This window comes from Lagenorhynchus albirostris, chromosome 19 (assembly GCF_949774975.1).
Source record: "Lagenorhynchus albirostris chromosome 19, mLagAlb1.1, whole genome shotgun sequence".
NCBI lineage: Eukaryota > Metazoa > Chordata > Mammalia > Artiodactyla > Delphinidae > Lagenorhynchus > Lagenorhynchus albirostris.
In genome coordinates, this window is record NC_083113.1 from 13,455,536 (window position 1) to 13,478,350 (window position 22,815).

General features: G+C 55.5%; 2 protein-coding genes across 4 annotated transcripts in view; both read right to left on the bottom strand.

Moving 5' to 3' along the window:
* On the bottom strand, positions 1–11,439 carry SHKBP1 (SH3KBP1 binding protein 1). Of its 3 annotated transcripts, none has more exons than XM_060130960.1 (18): positions 11,310–11,439; positions 11,025–11,078; positions 10,860–10,905; positions 10,680–10,753; positions 10,320–10,378; positions 10,014–10,094; positions 8,884–9,045; positions 8,713–8,803; positions 8,432–8,622; positions 7,731–7,846; positions 6,822–6,909; positions 6,591–6,707; positions 3,918–4,088; positions 2,706–2,861; positions 2,189–2,285; positions 943–1,121; positions 540–651; positions 1–418 (listed from the first exon to the last, which is right to left on the bottom strand). In XM_060130960.1, the coding sequence occupies exons 1-18, from the start codon at positions 11,393–11,395 to the stop codon at positions 187–189; spliced, it is 2,112 nt and encodes a 703-aa protein (XP_059986943.1). In that variant the 5' UTR covers positions 11,396–11,439; the 3' UTR covers positions 1–186. The 3 variants fall into 3 exon arrangements, with proteins under 3 accessions (XP_059986943.1, XP_059986942.1, XP_059986944.1); XM_060130959.1 differs by having other exon boundaries at positions 540–654; XM_060130961.1 differs by lacking the exon at positions 10,680–10,753 and having other exon boundaries at positions 540–654; positions 11,310–11,395.
* A 387-nt stretch (positions 11,440–11,826) lies between these two features.
* SPTBN4 (spectrin beta, non-erythrocytic 4) overlaps positions 11,827–22,815 on the bottom strand; it is a 70,362-nt gene continuing 59,373 nt past the window's right edge. The window contains exons 26-35 of the mRNA XM_060129937.1: positions 22,497–22,741; positions 19,617–19,755; positions 19,439–19,523; positions 18,884–19,080; positions 17,681–18,300; positions 16,529–16,598; positions 15,625–15,917; positions 14,278–14,451; positions 14,090–14,132; positions 11,827–12,861 (exon numbers count right to left, since the gene is read on the bottom strand). Of these exons, the coding sequence (XP_059985920.1) occupies positions 12,703–12,861; positions 14,090–14,132; positions 14,278–14,451; positions 15,625–15,917; positions 16,529–16,598; positions 17,681–18,300; positions 18,884–19,080; positions 19,439–19,523; positions 19,617–19,755; positions 22,497–22,741 (2,025 nt within the window). The 3' untranslated portion in view covers positions 11,827–12,702. The remainder of the gene's footprint in view (positions 12,862–14,089; positions 14,133–14,277; positions 14,452–15,624; positions 15,918–16,528; positions 16,599–17,680; positions 18,301–18,883; positions 19,081–19,438; positions 19,524–19,616; positions 19,756–22,496; positions 22,742–22,815) is intronic.

The window sequence follows — 22,815 nt, forward strand, 5'->3', positions numbered from 1 at the left end:
TGCTGGCAGTGAGAACTTTATTAGGGAAGGGTGACTTTGGCTCCAGAAAAGGGAGATGATGGGGGCCTAGTAACACTAACCACTCCAAGGAGGCCCTGGCCCTGAACCCAGGACTGTGACAGGAAGCGGGGCAGGCACCTGAGTCCCCCAGGGCCTGGGAATCTCAAGGCACCATGGCAGCCATGTTCAGAAGGAAGTTTCAGTGAGCTTCATCTTGGGGGGTGCAAGGGGAGCCCCGAGACCCGCGGAGGGCCGGGGGGCCGGTGTCGGTGGCCGCCGGGGCTCCGGCCCGCTCCGCACCAGTTCCTGGCAGCGTTCCACGAAGCTGCCTCCCCAGCGGCGCCGGGCCTCAGCCTGTGGGGGGCTCGGGCTCCCACGGCGGCTGGACAGGGAGGCGCTGCTGAAGGCTGAGTGGAGACTGAGGGGGTGATGAGGGTCAGTGCAGGTCATCAGGGTGGAGCTGGGTCCCCCCTGCCCCCAGGCCACCGTGTTCTGCCCTCCGCCTCATTGCTCAGAAGGGGAAGTGGAGTCATGCCTACCTGGTGAGAGAGGTCCGGGGCGAGGGGCTGGGGGGAGCACCCCTGAAGGAAGCCAGCGGTGCTAGTTCGCACTGCTCCAGCTGTTCCAGCAGCTCTTCCTCTGTCAGGCCTCCTGCTGGGGGCGGCAAGGAAGCAGGGTCAGGGGCAAGACAAGGGCACAGGCCAAGAGACAAAGGTCATGTGCAAGGACTGAGGTCGGGATAGGAGGAAAGATGCAGAGGTCGATGGACAGGGGTCAGAAGCTAAGAAAGAGAGGTTAAAAAGCAAGGGCGAGGAGGGGTTGGGGGCCAGGGAAAGGGACCAGAGGGCAAGGGCTTGGGGAGGGAGCTCATGGCGAAGGAGGTTGTGGAGAGGGTGCAGGGTGAGTCTGTGGGGCTTGGGACGGGACTGGAGCGGGGCGTACCAGGCGCCTGGCCGAGGCCGACCATGGCGGTGGTCAGGTCCCACATGGCCAAGCTGCCGTTGGCCTGGCCAGTGAGCAGGTAGCGCCGGGGCCGGGAGCCCAGCCTCCGGGAGCCCTCACACTCGAGCACTGTGAAGGCGGTGGTGGGCGAGCCGTCCACGGAGCGCACGGAGCACACCCTGAGAGGGGAGGGGCAGGGGTCACCTTGGCCACACCAGGGCCTGGCCTGGTCCCTCTTCTCATCTTTATACCCCTCCCAGGCCTCAGTCCCCACCGCCCTTGTGGTTTCAGTTCCTGCTTCTCGGATGAGCACCCAACCCTCTCCATCCCTCCCAAATCTACTGTCTTGGGTTCCAGCCCTGTGGGGACCAGGAGCCTCCTGGATGTCCCCAGCCCCACACACTCACCCTGGGGCTCAAATGGGATTCTTCCCCACACATGTTGCCCTCCCTGTTCCTGTCTCAGGGAGGGCCCAAGACTCATCCTGGGTGCCTCCCTCACTTCCCAGCATTCCCCATGGCCGGCCCCCTCCTCCCCTCCCCATCTGGCCCTGATCAAGCCCTGCCCTCTCCGGCCAGGCATCTGTCCCAGCCTGCTCTCCAACCTCCAGTCCATCCCCCTCAGAGCGGCCATGGCTCCCCAGGACACTCAGGACAGTCTCAGCTCTTCCGTACGATTGGCAAGGCTGCGCCCCTCTGCAGCCCCATTTCTCACCTCTTGGTGCTCCAGCCCCCAGAGACCATGCATGTCCCTGGTTATCCTCTCCGGCCGTTCCAGCCTTTGCACATGCTGCCCCTTCAGCCAGGCACAGACTTTCCCCTCCCTCCTTTCTTCTGCTCATTCCTATTTATCCTCAAGGTCTCTGCTCAGAGACTCCTCTCCAACAGGCCCCCTTCCCAGGCTGGAGCAAGCACCGCCTCTGGGCTCCCACAGCTTCCCGTCCCTCCCCCATCCTGGCCCTCACCCCCCAGCCTGTGCACACACCCCCAGCCCCCAGCCCGGCCCTGACTACACTGGGCGATCTCTGCTTGCGGTCCAGCAGGGGCACCTGGGATTGTTCCAGCTTCACTCCCATCCACACATGTCACACCTTTGATACCCCAAACTCCAAATCTAGGACCAGGCTTGTGCTCCTTCCCAGCCTCTGCTCCTGCGGTGTCCCTTGGCTGGGATGCCCTTCTGACCTCCCTGGCATCTTGCCTTCTCCTCTGACCGCCCCCCCTCCGTCTGACGGGATGGTCCTCACCGCTGACCAGTGGAGGAAAGACGCACGAAGAGCTGGCTGGCATTCGGTACCACCTTCTGAATGAACACTTGCTGGTCGTCCCGCTCGCCGTAGGGGCCTGGGCCAGGGAGAGGGGGGCAGTCAGGGCCAGCTGGGGTCCCTGTGACCTCCAGATCCCAAGACTCTGCCTCCTTCCCCACTGCTGAACCTCCCCCCCAGGACCAGGTCCCCATCCCCAGGTGGCTAAGGTTGGGCGAGGTCAGACAGGGTTGGGTGTCAGCAACAGTCGGTGCAGTTCAGGCACATCAGGGGCAGGGGGCGGATCCTGGGTCAGCAGGAATCAATGGGGGTAACAGAATTCAACTGGGATAGCTGGGAGTAAGTGGCGGTCAATAGGGGTCAGGTGGTGATGGGTGGAGGTCAACCCCAGTAGCTGGGTGGGTCAAGAGAGGTCTACAGGGGTCAGGAAAGGGATCAGTGGAGGCCAATGGAGGTCAGGCAAGGTCCGTGCGGTGGGGGACCCGGGGCCAGGAGGCACCAATGTCATTGCCAGCACTGCAGCCGCCATGCCCGTCGGCCGATTCCAGCGCCAGGATCTTGAATGAAGCGAGCGGGGTGGAGCCAGGCTGGGTGGAAATCATGCCACGGAAGCGAGTCACAGACCACGTCCGCACGTGGTTGTTGTCGGCACAGACTGAGGAGCCAGGGGGCAGCAGCAGGTCAGGCCTGGCCGTGGCATCACCACTGCCCGACCTTCCTGAGCCCCGGGATGACCTCCTTTCAAAGGTGTCAGGATTCAGGCCCCTCTGAATGCTTCCCTTTCAGAGAATTCTCTCTTCCCCAGAACTCCAAAGAGTTAACAATCCCAGTGGCTCTGCCTCCAAATCATTCCAGGGCCTGATCTCACTTTTCCCTGTCCACTGCTCCCACCTCACCCCTGCCCTGGTCCTGTCCATCTCATCTCCTGCCTGGACCACTGCAGCAGCCTCCTCCTTGGCCTTCCTGCTCCCATCCTGTCCCCACATGCAGTCAGAGGGACCCTGTGAACACCTGTGTCAGGTCACAGCCCTCCTCTGCTGTGAGACCTCCCGCGGCGCCATCTCATTCAGGGTTAAGGACAAAGTCTTCTCCATGGGTTACAAGGTCCCACTGACTTACCCCATCACCCTCCACCCTCCTCCTCACCCACTCCACTCTGGGCCCAGTGGGCCCCTGCTCTTCCTTAGACACACCAAACATCCTCCCACCTCAGAGCCTTTGCAATGCCTGTTCCCTCTGCCTGGAATGCTTGTCCCCACTGACCTGCACTGTTCATTTCTGTTCAGAGCTCCTTCCTCAGGAAGAACTTCCCAAACCATGCACTCTCCAGTGATCCTGGTACTCTCTTGGCCTCTCACATAGCTTTGTTTTTATTCATGGCCCCCATCCCCATTGCCAGATAGTGATTTATATTTTTATTGATTTATTGTCTGCTGCCCCCGCTAAAGCGTCAGCTCCACAAGGGTAGGGACTTGGCCTGTCTTATCACTGTTTCCCCCGTGCCTGGCAATTGCTAAATTGATTAATTTTCCCCTCTCCCTGGCAAATCCACTCTCCCCCAGACTGGTCCCCTTCACGGAATTCTCCAGAGGCCACTCCCCACACACTGTCTCTCCCCAGTATAAACCCTCATCCACCTGGCTTCGTGCTCACAGCTAAGCCATCCCTCCTGCAGGGAGATGGGCTTGTGGGGCAGCCGGCCAAGGCTCACCTGAGATGAGGTGCTTCTCTGACAGCATGATCTTGGTGACGGGGCTGCGGTGCACGGTGAAGGTCTGAAAGAGCTGAGGCCCCGAGCCCACGGTCTCGGGATGCTGCACGATGACACGCACACCCCCTGAGCTCGTGCCGTAGGCGATCTCAATCCAGTTCCCACTGTCACCTGGGGAGGGGCCGAGGCGGAAGAGAGGGACAGGGTCACAGAGAGACAGAAACCAAGGCAGAGAGAAGAGGCAACAGACAAAGAACAGATGCAGAGTCAGAAAGTAAAGGGAGAGGGAGAGATGGAGAGAACAAGGTGGCGAGACGTGGGAAACGGAGGAATGGGAGACAGAGGGACGGGGCAGAGAAACCAGAGACAGAAATTAAGACAGAGAGGGAGACAGATTGACATATGTACACTAATATGTGTAAAATAGATAACTAATAAGAACGTGCTATATAAAAAATAAATTAAAATTTTAAAAAAGACAGAGAGAGGGCTTCCCTGGTGGCGCAGTGGTTGAGAGTCCGCCTGCCAATGCAGGGGACACGGGTTCGTGCCCCGGTCCGGGAAGATCCCACATGCTGAGGAGCAGCTGGGCCCATGAGCCATGGCTGTTGAGCCTGTGCTCCGCAATGGGAGAGGCCACAACAGTGAGAGGCCCGTGTACCGCAAAAAAAAAAAAAAAAAAAAAAAAAAAAGAAGACAGAGAGAGACAAAGCTGAGAAGAGGGGGAAGAAAGATAGAAAAATAGAGAAACAGGGAACCAAGAAACAAATCACAGGGAGGGATACAGAGACAGAGACTGACAGAGAGAGAGATGGAATTCGAGAGAAAGACAGAGAAACATAGAAAGGGACATATAAACAAACAGGCCCGGGTTCAGTCTCTTCAGGGAACTAAGATCCTGCAAGCCACATGGTGGGGTGGGGTCAAGCAAACAAACAAAACCAGACAGACAGCAAGGCAAGAAAATGAAACTCGACACAGCGTGCCTGAGGAACTCCCCAACCTTGCCAAATTTCCACAGGGGAAAGGTATGTTGTAACGTCACAAACTTAATGGACCATCTTAGGGAATGTGGGTAAAATGTGGTTTTAATATTTTATGCAGGAGTTAGAAGCAGTGGATTCAGGTTATGAATATCAACATGGATGGATATTTAACCTAGGGCAGGATGCACAAAAGTAAGATATATAAACTGAGTTATATACCCCATACCATTTATGCAAATTCAAAAACATGCCCATAATATCCATTTTGTAAGGACACAAACAAATGAAAATATAAATGCTAAACGTGACAGAACAGTGGCACGTGGTGAGGAGGGGGATGGGGAGGAAAGGAGTAAATCAATGACATAAGAAAGGGGCCTTAGGAATCCCCTGGCAGTCCAGTGGTTGGGGCTCCGCGCTCTCACGGCCAAGGGCCTGGGCTCAATCCCTGGTCAGGGAACTAAGATCCCACAAGCCACACAGTGTGGCCAAATAAATAAATAAATACAGTTTAAAAAAAGAAAGGGGCCTTATGTGATGACATGCTGTGAAGTTAAGTTTATTATTAGTTTACGCCTGCTAGAAAAAAATGCACTGTGACCCCTACCTCACGCCATACCTAAAAGTTAATTTGAAATGGAACAGAAACCTACGTGTAAAAGCTAAAACTGCAAAGCTTCTAGAAGAAAACATAGGGAAAAATCTTCACAACCTGGGGGTAGGGTAAGAGATCTTAAGCTCCAAAAAAGCACTAACCATTAAAAGAAATTAATCGTTAACCAAAGTGAAAAAAGTCAGACACAAAAAGCCACACACTGCATGATTCCATTTACATTAAATGTCTAGAACAGGCAAATCCAGAGAGACAGAAAGTGGATCAGAGGTGTCCAGGCGCTGCCAGGAGGGAGGACTGGGGTGTGACTGCTAACAAGCGTGGGTTGTTTTGGGGGGCTGATAAAAACGTTCTGGAATTAGACAGTGGTGATGGTGGTACCACTTTGTGAATCTACTAAAATTACTCAGTTGTGAATTTTCTGGTATGGGAATTATATCTCAGAAAAAACAAACAAAAAAACTATTTCTCTGCATTTACCATCAAGAAAACAAAACACAAAGACTGTCTCAAGGGAGAGAACTCAGCTTCATCCACTGTAACACATGCATCCTCTTTTTGGTTGACTGTTTATGTTTTTTTGATTTTGTTTGTTTTGGGTTTTTGTTTGTTGTTGTTGTTGTTGCTGTTTTGGTGTGTGTGTGTGTGCGTTTGGCCACGCTACACAGCTTATGGGATTTTAGTTTCCGACTAGGAATCGAACCTGGGCCCTCGGTAGTGAGAACCTGGAGTCCTAACCACTGGGCCGCCTGGGAATTCCCAAGACATGCATCCTCTTTGTTTCAGGAGCGTGCAAGCAGCACGCCCTAATCACAGATATGGGAAAGAAACACCAAGATCAACAACTACAGGTCAATTTTGCCCCTGGTGAAGAGGCCCGCCATGGCGGAGCACCTAGAACAGTGCCTATATGTAAGTGGTGCTCAGTAACTGTTGAATGACTGTATGAGTTGAATCTGTCTGCTTCTCCATAAATCTCACTGGGTCATGCTACACAAGTGATGGGGAGACAGCTCCGGGCTGCGACCGGGGCTGGCTGCTGACGGCAGGGCAGGGAGCTGAGCAATAGCTTACTGGTCTTTGGAGTGAGGTAGACACTCAGGGCTGTGACTCCATCCTCCGCCGGGTCCCGGTAGAGCTCGCTGACAAGGAGGTCATTGTCCTTCATGCGCAGGGGGAATTTCTGCACATCTGGGGTGAACAGGGAGGATAGAGTGGGTTTGTTCAAGGTACCCCAGCCTTTCTCCTCCTCTCCCACCTCTCAGGGGAGGTTCTCAGGCAGCTGGGGTGCCAGCTGCTGCTCACCCACGTAGTAGACGGAGCCGTTGTTGCAGCCCAGGAGGAGGAAGGAGCCTGCAGCATCGTAACTGGTGATGGGCTGCACCTCCTGGACCTGGGGGTGGGGCGGGGTGGGCTGTGGCCATGGTGCCGTCCCTTCCTGCCTTTGCCTCTGCAGTACCCCCCACCCCCGCATGCCCATGCCTCCCTGCTCCAGCACCCTCCCTCCAGTTTCTAGGCCCACTCCTCCCCAGCCTTGCCTGCTCCAGGCCTGCATCATCGGCGGCTGTCTCTGAATGGCTCTTGGTTGGCGCTGCTGTCTCGTGGCCTCTCCTTGACTCTGTATTTCTGACATTTCTTTATTCATCTCCCTCTTTCTCTCTGTGTCCCTTCATCTACTACAGTCATTTAGTCCTGGTTTCTCTCCATCCACCCTCTTTCTGTCTCTCTGGCACCTCTGACCTCCTGTTTCTATTTGTCTGTTTCTCTCCATCTCTGTTTCTTTCTCTGTCCTTTCTCTGTTTGTCTGTCTCTCTCAGCCGAACGCTCACACTTTAGAAAACAACGCTGAGGGTGTATTTTCTGTTTTACATGTTGGACAGAGCTTGGGGCGAGTGCAGAGAGAATGACGGACGTTTGCACGTCTGTCTCTGGGTTTCCGCCTCCTCTACCATCTCCCCTCACCCGGTCTCCCACCCAGTGTCTGGAGAACCCTCTCTTCCTTTCCAAACCCACCATCCTTCACGTCAGCCACGAAGGCCTCCTGGATCCTCCTTTGGCCTTTATCATACCCCATCCTACCCCACCACTGGATCTGGCCCACTGCTGGGTCCCCTGGTTCTCTCCAGGTCGGGTGGGGCAGAAAGGAACCCCTCCCTGGGTCTGACTGGTCTGGGCACCCGAGAAAGAGGCAGCCAGGCTGGCCAGTGCCCTGACCTGCCAGTGCTTGGTGACGGCATTCCACACCCCGATGCGCCCTGTGTGGCTTGTGGCGATGAGCTGGTTCCCGACGAAGAATAAGGCCTCCACAGGCACGCCCAGATGGAAGACTCCTGCACAGGGTGAGGAAGGCTGAGCCAGGACCCCCTTTCACGGGGGAGAAGAGGGGTGGCAGGAAGAACTCCAAGGGCCAGAGGATTCAACTTGGTCAGAGAATCTTTACAGGCTAGAGGATTCCAGCAGGAATTACAGAGGATTACAACGGGCCAGATTCCTGCTGCGGCGTGGGACTCTAACAGGGTGTGGAATTCTAACACAGCTAAGATTTTCAACAAAGGCAAAAAACTCTATGGGCGGCAGAGGATTCTCACGAGGATTAAGATTTGTTAGCGAACTAGTCTAAGGAGTCAGATTTCTAACGGGAACAGATTCTAACAGGTCTGGGATTGCACTGGCATGGAGAATTCTACCCAAGCAAAGAGATCTAACAGGGCAGTGAATTCTGACGGAGGAGAGAATTGTATGTGGGTGGATTTTTCTACCAGACCAACGAATGCTAACAGGATACGGAATTCTAAAGGGCTGGAGCAGCCTAATAACGCAAAGAGAATTGTGGCCCGTGGGCTGTTTTAACAGGCCACAAGTTGGAGTAGAATTCTAAAGGGCAAAAGGGTTCTGGAAAAAGCCTGGTGCCATACCTATCTCAGAGCCGCCGCCTTCTGCCTGCAGAGCCCACAGCAGAATCTCGCTGCCCGTGGCTGCTGCCACCATCTTGTCATGCTCACCCAGGGCCCCACTGAGCACCCGGGCTGTGAGTGCCAGTCGCTCTATGGGCCAGTCCAGGCGGGGACTGGAAAACACCAGCTGCCAGCCAGAGGCTTCCTTCAGCCTGGAAGATTGAGGGACGTCGTGAACCCTCACCCTGAGCCCTCCCCATCAACAGGGCTTAAGGTGTCCTCCCACCACCCTCCCTGAGCACCTATAGCAGACAAGAAACTGGGTATAGGCCACGGCGATCCAGTTGTGGTGTCCACACACCAGGCGCACCATTCCCGGCTCCTCTGGTAGCCCTTGTGGGGAAAGGCAGGGATCAGGGCAGGGTCACAGGGGCCCACTGGCTGCCCCAGTCTCCCAAGAGACAGAAATGTACCTGATGGGGAGGGAGGGGCTTTCTCATCTAGCATTCGGCCCAGCAGCCCTGCATTGCCCAGGTTGGGGGGCATCGTGTTGCTCCGTCGAACAGGGGCTGGGCGTCCCCCTCCTTGCTGGGGCCCCACCAGGCTATGCCTGTTCCGCCGCTTCACCGGGAACACTGTGGCAGGGAGAAGGGGCAGAGTGACAATCATTGTAATAATTGTAATAATTGTCACATAGCAAGCACTTAAAGTGTGCCACATGCTGATTTTGCCACGTGGGTAGCATCGTCTCCTAGAGAAAAGATTTTCGGGGGTGCAGGGACATGGCGTTAAATGAGACTGAATCACACAGCGAGCTGCTCCCTTTTCAGTTCCTTTGAGCCCATCACAAAGAAAGAATCAGTTTGGGGCTGCCACGATATTAATACCTCTTCAATATTTGGCAGTCTTTCCTTTTAAGAAATGGAAGCCTGTCTCATTGGCAGACAACAGCATCTACCCAGAGTTTAATTACACTGTTATGTTTGGGGTTTATTTCACGTCTACTTATTTATGGCATGAAGGTAGTGACAAAAAGCTTCTGTTTAAAACAATTAAAAAAAAAACAGGGTCAAACTAAGTTAAGAAAACAATACGTCTTCATATTTGACAAACTTCATGAAGGCAGTAGATCTTGACTGAGGTTAGGGAAATAAAGCCATAAACTGAATTTCCCCACTCTGTTCCTTCTACCTATCAGAAAAGCCTAGTAGATTACAGTTCCCAATAACCACTGGTGCATATTTTCCATGGCCAGTGGGCTGGCTGCTCCATGGAGATTATAGTCAATAACTCTCCTTCAATATTTCTCCCCTCCACGCAAAGGACACCAGTTCTCCCTAAGCCTCCCTACAAGGAAATCAAACCTGGACTACAACTCCCATTGGGCTCTAGGGTAAGCTTCTGAGCCTCAGGGGAACTAGCTTGGCCCATTGCCTCATTGGAAATGCTGTTTCTTACTTCCTTTCCAAGCATCAGTCCAAGCATCTGATATAGAACTACAACTCCCATAGTGTCTCAGGGCCCACAGCTCAGGCACCCAAGAGCTGCAGCCTTATGGGAAATGTAGTCTTTAGCCCCCCCTCCATTCCTTAGTAGTTCCCACCTGGTGGAGGCAGGTAACCATTGAAGAGGACGTTTCCGCAAGAAGATCGATCCAACTCTTCCCGAAGCTGCAGACGACGAACTAAGACAGAAGGACTCAAAGGCTGGGACTTGGAGAACACTGAGGCAGATCCCTTTCCCCCTCCCCCATCTCTTTCTCCACAGAATATCACCACCCTCCTGAGACCCAGAAACCCAGGGCTCTCAGCTCTAACCCAACCTTCTTTCAGGAGAGAGGGGAAAGGGGGAGCATCACTAGTGAGCTGGTTTTCTATGGGATGAGGATGCTAAAGGGGGCCCCACTTACCCAGAGGAGTGAGTCCATAGAACTGGGCTTCGTGGAGGAGGCTGGAACCGTGGATACCCCTGGGTAGTAGAATTGACTAGGGGTCAGGGTCTGGGGAGTGGGAGTGGACAGAGAATGCTGAGGACGAAGTTTCCAAAACTGCACAGAGAATCTCAAGAGGTAGAAAATTTTGATTGGATCAAGATTCTAAGGTGAAAATGTGTGTGTATGTGTGTGTGTGTGTTTTGTGGGGGAGAATTCTAAGGATGCATAATTTAAATATGATCAAGGAGCTTAAGTGAACATTCTGAGGGGAAGAAGAGACTTCCGGGGGGGGGCGGTGAAGACGGTGGGGGACTCCCCTTTGTCTTGCATGCCAACCTGGGGTCCAACTCTTTGGTGCGCAGGAAGTTGAGGATAGGGGCGAAGACGGTGGGGTCCCTGTCGATGAAGATCTGCGGGGGAGGGAGGCAGAGGATAGATAGGGCAAAGAGCCGGGCTGAGTGCGGATCCTGTCTCTCCTCCTACCGGCCGCCCCATATCAGCTCTTGCTCTACTCACGGCTCCGGTCTCATCTTTCAGTGTTGAGATGCGTCCGCTCAGAAGACTGCAGGGAGGGGACGCAGAGCAGGTGTCACGGGCCGGGGTGTGTGTGTGAGAGGGAGATTAGGTCTCCCCATACCCTTTCCTCCCGCCCCCCTACCCCAAACTCGCTCTCCCAATCACCTGGAGAAGAAGGAGTCTGGGATCCAGGTGAGAGTCTGGCGAGAGGTACTGAATCTGTGCGGGGACCGTGAGCGGACGCGAGATGATGGAGGGAGGATGAGGAATGGGGCCCCCAATCTCAACCCGGTGAGTTCCCTTCCTTCCCCCAGCACCCATCCAGGCTCCCCACCTCCAGCAGGGGGCGGAGCAATCCCTGATGGACAGGAATTCCCCCGGTAGAGGCGGGTACTCCCACCCCGTTCCCCCGCTCCTGAGAGTAGCGCCTCAGGAAACTCCTACACTCACCTTTTGCCTCCCACGTTCAGATGAATCACCTCCCCGGGAGGTCCCCGACCTGGGACCCCGTCTGCTGCAGGGGCCGCGGCTGCCATGGCCCCCGGGTTAGCCGGCCGGCCTGCACCCGCTTCCGGGTGTGCATCCCGCCCCGCCCCCACGGGGTGCTCATTGGGCAGGAGACTCCCGGAGCCACCGGCGATTGGGTAAAGCGCTCACCCGTCGCAGTTAATTTCTCCGCCTCCTTAAAGGCTCCCGCCTTTCCTGTCCTGGACGGGACGGACCGAACGGCTCCTTTGGGGAAGTTTAGTTACCACGGATAGCAAAACGTTCCTCCATCCCTCTGGGGTTCCCGATTTAGGAATGGCATCTAGGTGATTCGTCGGGGACACGTGTTTAGACCTCGAAATTAGTCCACACCAAGAGGGACATCTAAATGTTCTCCGCAAGACAGTTTCTTCCCCTCGCCCCACCCAGTCCTCCTGGGCGCAGCCCATGAAACGCGAAAAAACCAGCACAGACCGTCAAAGCCAAAGGATTTATTATAGGTACACAGAGTGCGCGCCTGCCACACGCCCCCACACCCCTGGGTCCCAGCGGCTTCTCCAGGTGGCCATGGGGGCTGCCCACAACCCGGTTCCCCCACTACCCAGGGAAGTGCTCCAGCCAGAAGCATGCAGGGGGAGGGCTTCCCCTCGCCCCTCCCCTCCCGAAGTGGCATTTACAGCTGGAGGGGGGGGGAGAGAGGAAGACAGTTTTGAGCTCTGACGCCCCTCCCATTAAAAGCCTTCGCGGATGCGGGGCGGGGGGAGGAGGTCGACGTTTTGCAAAAATAAACTAAGTCAGGAATTAACCGCATGGCTCTGAGACGGCGGAGTTCGGGGGCTAGGGCCCCTTCACTCCCCCTTCCCAGACAGAGATCAAGGCAGCATTGGAAGTGAGGTAAAGGCGGGGAGGGGGGCGTCCCCTCCCCACCCCCTAGCACCCTGGATGGTCCAGGGGACCTCACCAGCGCCCCCATGCCCATCCGTAGGGCGGGAATTATCGCCCCTACCACCCCAGCTTCTTGGGGCTGGATCTGGGCATTCGGGCAGGGAGCTTGGTTCAACTGGCCCCTTACCCGCCCCCCCCCACAAGCTCAGTTATTGCATAAAAATAATGGAGCCCCAGCACCTGGGGTGGAGGTGGCGAGCGGGAAGGGGCCGAGATATGGCTATAGGGGCAGCAATCCCCCCACCACTTCTTGGGGTGCAGGAGAAGTCCCCTCCTTTCCGGTGCCGGTCAGGGCGCGTCCGCAGTGTTGGTGGGACTAGGGCCTCCAGCCCCTGCGGAAGAGAAAGTGTCTTTGTGCCCACAGTGCGGGGAGGAGGGGCGGGGAGGTGAGTCAGGCCCTGCGGGTGGGAAGTCACTTCCGGCGCCCGCTGGCCCTGCGCTCCCCCGCCTCCCGCTTGGGATTGCCCTCGTCTGTGGACGACGTGGTGGGTTGTGTCTGGCCCCAGCGGGCGATCTCGGCGTGTTCCCCCACCGAGGCGGCCACAGCCTCCAGCCAGCCGTTCATCTCCTCCTGGAGAGAGAAACAGGACACAGTCTATATTCGGAAGAGAGGAGACTGATGAATCTAGAATCAGACTGCCCACTCTGAACCTAAGTTTCCTCATCTATTAAATGGATAATAATAACAATAACAGTAATGATGATGATGATGTAAATAGTTACATAGCACTTACTTTGTGCCTAGCTCTGTTCTAAGCACTTTGTGGATTAATTCACTCAATCCTATGCATTTGGATTATATCTAACTCCCACTATAGAGATAAACAACAGGAAGCAATAATATCAGCAGACACAAAGCACTGTAATTTTACAGGCCCTGTAAGTGCTCTACCTGTATCAACTTATTTAATTCTCACAATAATCCTATAATGGAAAACTATTTTTATCTCCATTTTAAAGATAAGTAAAAGAGGCATGGAGGGAAGAAAGGCCTACTTCATAGCCTCTTGTGATGATGAATGAGGTAACAAGTGTTACTATTTTCAGCATCTCTTCAAACCACCTCCATGCCTGCTCCTCCTCCCCTGACCTCTCCCCTTAGCCCCAGTCCCAAGGTCCACTCACATTCTTGTCTCTCACCCACCTCCTCCTCCCCTCCCCACAGGCCTGCCCTAATCCAGCCTTGTGGTCTCCCACTTGGGTTCCTGCCCTGGCCACCTCCTGTGCTCCACACCTCCACTCTCACCCTCTCCAATCTACCCTGCACATGGTAACCAAATGGATCTTTCTTATGCATCACTGTAACCCTCCCTTGCTCAAAACTCTGCCATGGCTCCCTAGTGCCCTTAGAATAAACTCCAGCCTCCGAATGACCCACGGTGTCCTTAGAGATCCAGCCTCTGGGAACCTTTCTGAGAACTTTCCTCCTTGAACTCTCTCCTCCAGCACAGTTAACCCTTTGCGATTCTGTACTTCTGGTTCTTTGCACTTGTAGTTCATCTTTTTTTTTTTTTTTTTTTAAGCTAACTCCCTCCCAACTTTCCAGTTTCATCTCAGAGGCCAAGGCAAGGAGGTTGGACATTGTCCTGGGGCCTCCAGGCCAGCCCCTGATCTTCCACCTCCCCCCAGCTAGATTAGAAACTTCTTCTGGTTTCTCATTGCCCATGGGCTTTCCCAGTTCAGCCCTGGTAACTCTGGCTTGTGCTTCTCCTCTTCACAGCCCCATCACTCTGGGCCAGGAGTCAGCCAGCCAGATGGTTCCTGAGGTCGAATAGGGGAGAGAAAGGAACAGATCTCACCTCATCTTTAGCCTGGAGCAAAAACTCACTGCCGTCCTGGGTTCTGTGGGAGAGGACACAGGATCTAGGGGCTCTGAGGCAGAGGCCCAGCCCACCCATCCACCAACCGTCCTCCAGGGAAGCAGGGTATTGCTGGGAGGGGGAAGGTGGGTCTTGGACCCTCCCTCTTGCCCATTGAGGGGGCTCACTGGAGCTTGAAGACGTGCTTCTTTTTCTTGTAGTCACTAGCCACCTCGCTGGTGGCCTTGTGCAGGCTGAGCAGTGGCTCCCCGCCGTGCGTGCCCCCCGATGCTGGGCCCTTGGCGTCCTTGTAGAAGCCCAGCTCCCCCTTGCTGAGCACGCAGTACAGGCTCACCCACGACCTGGGGTGACGACATGGGGCTCAAGGCAGAGTCGCAGCACTCTGCCTGAGTACTCTTCATTAATACCCTTCGTGGGCTGAATATGCTTGAGCCTTCCTCCCCGGGGACCTTTGCCCTAGTTGGGCCATACACCTGGAGTGCTCTTCCTTATGGCAGTTGCTGAGCTGAGAGGAGGGTCTAAGTCTCTGGGTACCAAGCCTTTGTCCAGGCTGGCCCCTGCTGGGGTTGGCCTTCCTGATCCCCTCCCACACTGAATTTCCTGAAGGCAACACTTAAGCTGTCTCCTCCACAGGCCTCTGCTTGGGCATGTTCCTCGCCACTCCTCCACCACCCCCACCCCGAACCCCGAATTCCCTGAAGGGAGATCTATTAGTCTATTGGTCTACTGTCTGGAGTGAGGAATTCTTGTCTCCCCATTCAGCGGAAGCCCCAACCGAGGAGGAAGTCTCCCACGATCAAAATACATCCAGGTGCCTCTGTTTATTCCCACCTTGCTCTCAGCACAAGGAGGAAAGACTACCTCCACAGGCAAAACCTCCATCTGTTCTGCCCAACTCCTTCTGCTTGTTCAACCCTTCCCTTATGGGCTCCACCTCTCCCCAGATTCTGCCTCTCAGTTGGACAAAAAAGGGTTGGACAATCCGGAGCTGGACTCCAAGAGTAGACACATCACTGTTAGGCCCCCATCTGGAAACCTATATGAGGTGCCCCCCACCCCTCAGCCCTCAGTTTGGGATCCGCCTCTTATCAGGCCCTTCCTCAATTTGAAATTGAAATAAATGAACCCACCCCACTCACTGGTTGAAGGACCTCTCCAGGCTCCACCTCGCGAGCCTTGAGAACCCTCTAGACGAGACCCCACACCGTTTGCTATTAGCTCTAGTTAACTCTTGGGTTGGTTGCTATGAGATTGGGTAGTAATAACTTTTTCTTCAGGCCCCGCCCCCACCTAAGCTCCACCCACTCACCCATTGGACGCACTAACCTTAAGCCTCGCTCCTCCAGTTCATTGATTGATTCTTTGAAGTTAAGGCCCCCTTTTCAGGCCTCGCCTACCCCGCCACGGGTTGGGCGCCCTAAAGTTTAGCCCCACCGCCCTCTTCAGACCCACTTATTCATTCATTCGACCCTGAGCTTGGGACCCGCCTTCCAAAGCCCCGCCCACACGCTCACCGGTTGGACGACTTGCGGTTAGCGTCGAGCTCGCGCTTGCGCAGCAGGAAGCCCTCGTGCTGCACTGTATGAGTGGGCGGTGGCGGAGGCGCGGGGGCGGAGCTGCCCTGGGCCGGGGCGGACCGCGAGCGCCGGCTTCCCCCGCCCTCACCACCCTCTCGGGGCCGCGGCCGCCGTCGCGGCTTGGGCCGGTCCCGCGCCCGCGGCCGGTCCGGCCGAGGTGTCCGCTCGGGCGGCTCAAGCCCGTTGGGCAGGCGGCCGGGGGGAAGCTCGCGAGGCTGAGGCAGCGACGGCTGTGTGAAGGGAGGGGGAAGAGGGGTGCTGTCCATAGTGGGGTGTGGGAGCCATCTGTCTGGGGGAACTCACAGGTCTGGGGGTCCCATCTGTCTGCAGGGCAATCTGTCTTGAAGGCGAGTATGGGAGGATCTCAGGGTTGGAGGCCCAACTCTTAAGGGCTCCCCCGGTCTTGGGAGTGGGTCTGTTAGGACTCCTACGTTTGGAATCCCTCTCTATCTTAGGGGGAAGGGAGTTAGACCTATGGAGGTAGGGGGTGCAGGCAGGTAGATGTCCCAGCATCTTTGTAGGAGGAATCTGGGGCCTCCTGTGTGCGTACGGCTGTCCGTAAGGAAATTTGAGACCCCCATTGGGCTAGAGAAAAAGTCCAGGACAGATGTGGGAAGAGTCTGGAGTCTACGTGTGTGTGTGTGTGTGTGTGTGTGTGTGTGTGTGTGTGTGTGTGTGTGTGTGTGTGTGTGTGTGTGTGTGTGTGTGTGTGTGTGTGTGTGTGTGTGTCTGCAGGGTTCAGATAGGGGGGCAGGGCTAGGCACTGGTGTTTTTGGGATTCTGACTCCGGTGCTGAGGAGAGGGGCCCCCATACCCCCACCCACACCGAGGCTCAACTTACCCCAACAGGGAGCCCTGGGCCTGCCTCCTTCTCCTGCAGCTGCTCCACAATGTCAGCCAGGGTGGCCTTCCTGGAGGTGGGGGGGGGTGGGCACAGAAAGACCCAATGGAACTGGGATGGCTTCTCCCAGAGACCAGCCTGGCTGGCCAGAGGAGCCTCAACCTCTTAGCCTGAGATGCCGGGTCCCTGTCCACTTCTGCAGCTGCCTGTCTCAGATGTCTGCCTTACACACCACAGGTGCTCAGCACATGTCTGCCAAATGGAAGATGGAACCTCTCTCCCCTCTTGAGTTTTAAGCAACACAGAGACCAAAATGCAAACTGGTGCCTTCAAGCCTTTGAACATACTGTTGCCTTTTCCCACCCACCCCCTAAGCTTTCAAGCTCCCTGGGCTTCCCCCATCCCAGCCCTGATCATTCTGGGTCACACTCTCTGGTGACAAGTCTGTTTCCCCCACTGGACTGTGAGCCCCATGAAAGCAGGGCTGGAGCTGGTTGGGTCATTGCTCTCCCCAGCACATACCACACACAGAGTGGGCACTCAGCCAATGTTCACGAAATACAAAATTAAAAGGGGTCAGGAAGTCACTGTCACTGAAACGTATTTGACCAAAGGCCTCTTTCTGGGGACACAGCTGGTTGAAGTGATGTGCACAGCACACTCAGGATTCTGAAAGGCCTGGTTCCAGTCATGCTTCACCCAAGCTGAGTGACTTGCCCTCTGTGAGCCTCAGTTGCTCCATCCATAAAATGGATATGATTACAGCACCCAGTTTATAAGGTTGAGAGAGACTGTGATAAAGGGTCTTAACTCCAATCAGGGAGGTGATGGTTCCACCATTAGCCCAGTGGAGAAACTGAGATGCAGAGAGGATAAAATCCCTGCCCAGGGTCATCCAGGGGATTTGATGCAGGGGTCAGAAACTCAGTAGCAGAGAACCTGCACCTGGAGGAAGCCACTGCCACTGTGGGATAGTGGGAATGACTCCCAACCTCTTCCAGCCTCAGTTTACGTCTCTGCAGAATGGGTGCCACAAATGTATCTCCCTCCCTAGGCAGTTCTGAGCCCGGAAGCCCTCTCCGCTGGGCCTGTGCGGCTCCAGGAGCTCTCCGTGTTCCCCTTCCTCCACTCCCTGGGCACATGGGGCCTCACCCCTTGGCCAGGTCTCCTCTGGTGGGCATCTCCTGTTCGCTGGACTCCTGCCGCTCCAACCGCCGCTCCCGCCGCTCGCGCCGCCTCTCCATCTGCTCGTAGCGGCCCAGGGTAAGGCTGTGTACCACCTCATGTTCCGTTGACTCCGGCCGCTCTGGCCGCCGCCTCCGCGCAGCCTCCTCAGATTGCTCGGCCGATTCCTGCCGCTCCTGCCGCCGCCTCCTGGGCAGCTCCTCCGCGCGATCAGCGGACTCCTGGCGCTCTGGCCGCGGCCGGACCTGCTCCGCTGCCGCGGGGGCCCCAGGGGTCTCCGCGGCGTCCTCTGGTGCAGCCGGCAGGGCCGTGGGCTCCACCCTCGCCGGGACCTCCGGCAGCCGGTCGATGCGCGGCTGGAGGCGCTCCGGCTTGAGCTCCTGGCGCACGTACCCCACCCGGGTCCGCACCTCGGCCGAGAGCGTGTCCGAGGCCCGGCGGGCCAGGGGCTCCAAGCCCCTCTCATAGCCCCCTGGTCGCAGCAGGGGCGCAGCCTTGGCCGCCAGTTCCGTAGGGTCTCCAAAGAACTTGCGCCCCAGTAGTGGGGTGGGTGGCTGCTTGCTCTGTTCTGCCTTGAGTTTCTCGATCTGGGGACAGAGGGGCCAGGCTCAGGCGGAAAGGCGGGGTGGGGGCGGGGCCTAGGAAGGTGGCTCTGGGTCGTCTGCCTCACCATCTAGTTTATTAGTTATTAGTGAAAAAGCAAGGTTGTCCAGGCCTGTCTCTGCCAGGAGCTTAATTCCTATCTTCTCCTGCAAACACCTAGGGTTCTTTTAAGAATTGGCTAAATCATCACTTTCTCTAGGTGCCTTTCTGCCCCCCCCATTGCCTCCTTCCTTCCAGACCTTAAGACTTTTAATTACAATGGTTTCTTCTCATTTTTCAAGTCTCAGATCAGACTCCCCCAGGCCAAGACAAGTGTTTCTGTGCTCTCATGTCCCCCTGTGCTTCCCCCATCCTAGCCCTGGACTGTCATTGGTGACAGGTGACAGGTCTGTCCCCTACCCCCTTCAACCCTCTCCCCCCACCCCCGTCCCCCCCGGGACTGGGAGCCCAATGAGGGTGTGTCCCGGCTCTCATTTAACACAGCGCTGAGCCCCTGTGTTTGTCTCATACAGAGAGATGGGTGTGGAGCCGTGGGAGGGGCGCTGGGGCAGGAAATGGGGTGCTGACCGTGGTCAGGCGCCGTAGAGAGCTGAACCTTTCTTCCCAGGCCGCAGCCGCTTTGCGGAAGGCCTCGTGTCGCCGGATAAGCTGCTCCACCTCGTCCACGCTGCTCCCCAGCTCCCGGCTCTGCAGGAGCGGCTCCTGGGCCGTCAGCCAGGCATCAGCCACCACTGCCTCCTGGGCAAACTGGTGCACTTCCAGCACTGAGGAGAGACATTTGGGCTAAGGGTGCTGGGGGCACCTGTGGGCCCTTCACAGGGGCACTGGCTATTTTTTCTGGCCTTCCACACCCCCTCTGGTTTCCCAGCCCTGACCGCTCTGGGCTCTGCAGGAAGGAGAGAGGCGGGGGCTATTTCCGAGGGCACCAGCTTCTCCCCTAGGTGTCTGCCATCAGGGAGTCAATGATAGGGCAGCCCCCTTGTCCACCCTCCCAGGCCTTCATGTTTGCTGCTGAGGACCCATGGGGTGTGCAAAGTATGACTGTCACCCTCTGGGCTTTTCCTGACACGCCGGGGCATATCCCTGTGCCCTTGAGCCACGTGTGTCTGGGGCCCCACTCACTCTGCTGCAGCCACTCCCAATGGCGGTCCCACTTGTCCGACACCTCCTCCTTCCTGGTTCCCAGCTTGTCCAGCTGTGCCTGGATCTGCGAGTGGCGGGTGGGTAGGGAGAGGCGTCAGGGGTGGCTCCCACCCCGATGGGCATAGATGGCAGAGGGAGACCCCTGCTCCCCTCCCACCTCATCAGCCACGGCACTCTTGTTGAGCAGCAGAGAGCGCCCCAGCTCCTGGCAGGCTGTCAGCTCGGGCACCCGCGCCTCCAGCTCAGTCTTCAGGCCCTGGTGGTAGTTCATGAGCACCTCCACCGATGACACGTCCCTACAGTGGGTGGTGGGTAGGAATCTGAGCCATGGGCCGCCTCCCTCGACCTCCCCCACCCCTCCACGTACGCAGCTCCTGATAAGCCCAAATCCCTGAGCTGGGATTCCACACCACCTCGGGACACCCCCCTCCCATGATCAAGTTCTCAAGGGCCAATCTTCTTCACTGATTCAATGATTCCAACTTTCCCAGAGGGCTAAAATGTCCCACTTTGGTGATTCTAACCTAGAATTTCAAGATCCAATTTTTCTAATTTTCTAAAGCTATACTTCTGAAGCTTCCACTAACCAATGATTCTAACCTAAGGCTGTGCTGTCCCATATGGTAACCACTAGACATGTGTGGCAGGTGAGCACTTGAAGTGTGGCTGGTCTGACTTGAGATGTGTTCAAGTGTAAAGCAGACACCATATTTTGAAGATTTAATATAAAGAAGAAGGTAAAATTATCTCAATAATTTTAATATTGACTACATGTTGAAGTAACAATATTTGGGGTATAATGGGTTAAATAAAATGAATTACTAAAATTAATTTTCACTTGCTTCTCTTTACTTTTTCTAATGTGGTTACAAGAAAATCTTTTTTTTTTTTTTTTGCGGTACACAGGCCTCCCACTGCTGCGGCCTCTCCCGTTGCGGAGCACAGGCTCTAGACGCGCAGGCCCAGCGGCCATGGCTCACGGGCCCAGCTGCTCCGCAGCACGTGGGATCCTCGCGGACCGGGGCACGAACTCATTGTCACCCGCATCGGCAGGCAGACTCTCAACCACTGCGCCACCAGGGAAGCCCAAGAAAATCTTAAGTTATATATGTGGCTCACATCTGTGGCCTGCATTGTATAACTATTGGACAGTGCCGTTCTAAGCTGTTATACGGTCAAAGCAAATTCCAAATTTCTGAAGGTTCTGTCAGTCAACAAGTGTAGCTTTATAAGTCTTAATATGTCCAGGGACTTCTCTGGTGGTCCAGTGGTTAGGACTCCACGCTTTCACTGCTGAGGGCCTGGGTTCGATCCCTGGTTAGGGAACTAGGATCCCACAAGCCACACGGTGCAGGGGGAAAAAAAAAAAAAGACTTAATATGTCCAAATTTATTTCTGATGGTCCCACATTGTAATGATTCCTACCTAAGACTTAGTACGCCTAGAACAATCTTCCTGATTCTCCCCTATCTCCCAAATGTACCCTCCCCGAAACTGTCTACCTCAGTAAATTCACCCATCATTCATCCGTGACTCTTCTTTTTCCCTCAGCCCCTTAAGCTAATCCATCAGTCAAGACTGGACATTTATAACTTGAAAACATACTCTGTGAAATGATATGAAATCTGAGATTTGTTTTAAAATAACTCCGTCAAGGGTGGAGGGGACGTGGGGGAGTGTATAGATGAAGATGGGCCAGGTGTTCACTGTACACACGTGGGTTCCCTATGTGTTACTGCTACATCTGTGTAGAGTTGAAATTTTCCATAATGAAAAGATTTTTTCAATTCCTAAAATCAATCATGCTGCCTCATTTCTTCAACGGCCACACTGGGCCAAGCCAACATCACCTCTCACTTGGGTGATGGCGGCAGCCTCCTGACTGGCCTACCTGCTTCCACCCTGGCTCTCCATCATCTACTTGTCACAGGTACCTGGAGTGATCTTTCTCAAATGTGTATCATATCACATCACTCCCCTGCCCTAAGTTCCCCCATGGCTCCCATCTCACTCCAAGCAAAGGGAAACTCCTCACCATGCCCTATGGCCCCTCTGACGTCATTTCCTACCATTCCCCACTCTCCCCCCTCACTCCATCCAGCCACAAGGACCACCTAGCCTTTGCTGAAACATGTTTAACGACAGCCTACTTCAGGGCCTTTGCACTTGCTGATCCCTCCACCTGGAAGACCCTTCCCCCCAGAACTTTACCAACTCACGATCACTTCACTCAGGTCCCCTTACCTTGCTCTATTTTTCCTTTATTACTCTCTGAAATAACATCACGTGTTTGTTTATTTACTTATCTGTTGCCTGCTTCCTCCCTCAGAATGTAAGCTGCATCAGGGCAGGGGCTGGACCTTGCTCACCATCTGGCGTACAGTAGGCATCAGTAAATATTTGCTGAGTAAACGAATGCAGGCTCAAGGGCCTACAGTTCACAGAAACAATGTTATGTATCCACCACTCTCCAGGCCCTTGTTTTCCTGGACGCACTGCTGGGCTAACATTTCCCAGCCTCCCTGGCAGATAGGTTGGGACCACTGAGCCAACAGAACGTGAGTGCAGGTTTAATCCCTAAAAGCTCCCACGGTATCCTCCCACTTTCTTTTTCTCATCTGTAGCTGGATGCAGAAGGTCCAGCAAATCACCCCAGGGCTGATGATGGAAGAACACTGGCTCCCAATCACCGTGGGACAGGCTTCTGCTGGATACTTATATCGAACACTTATGTGAGCAATAAGTCAGTGCCTACTAGGTTAAGCCTCCAGTACACCTCCCTGTCCCTATCTTGAGTCAGCCCATCCCATGCTGCGACCCCTCCACAAAGGCAGGAGGATGCACTGTGCTCTGAGCCCCAATGCCAGGCCTGACAAGGGGTCTTAAAACACAAGAAGCATGTGGAACAGTGCATGGTAGGCAGAGGTGCTACACAGGTATTGGCTATTGTGATTTCTTTTATAGGAAGGGGACTGCTGATGGGCTGGGGGTTGCTGCCCAAAGGCAGGTAAGAAGCCCGAGGTGGGATGAGGGGCACCTGGGCTTGTCAGCCGCCCCAATCTGGCCGGCGATGCCATCCATCCAGGAGAGCAGGTCACGGGCCTGGCTGTGGAATCGCAGGGCGTCAGCCGTGGAGCTCACGTGCAGGCGGGCATCCTCGCAGGCTGCCAGCAGCTCCTTCCAGCCCAGCAGCACCTCCTGCTCCCGGCTGGCGATGGCCTCCGCGTACTCGCCCGCGTACACCGTCCGCAGCTGGGCTGCCCCCTCCTGGAGCTGCCGTACCTGAGGGGCATGCCAGGTCGAGCACCAGCCCTCCACGGGGTCCAGGCTCCACCCTCTCTTTCCCCCATCTGCTG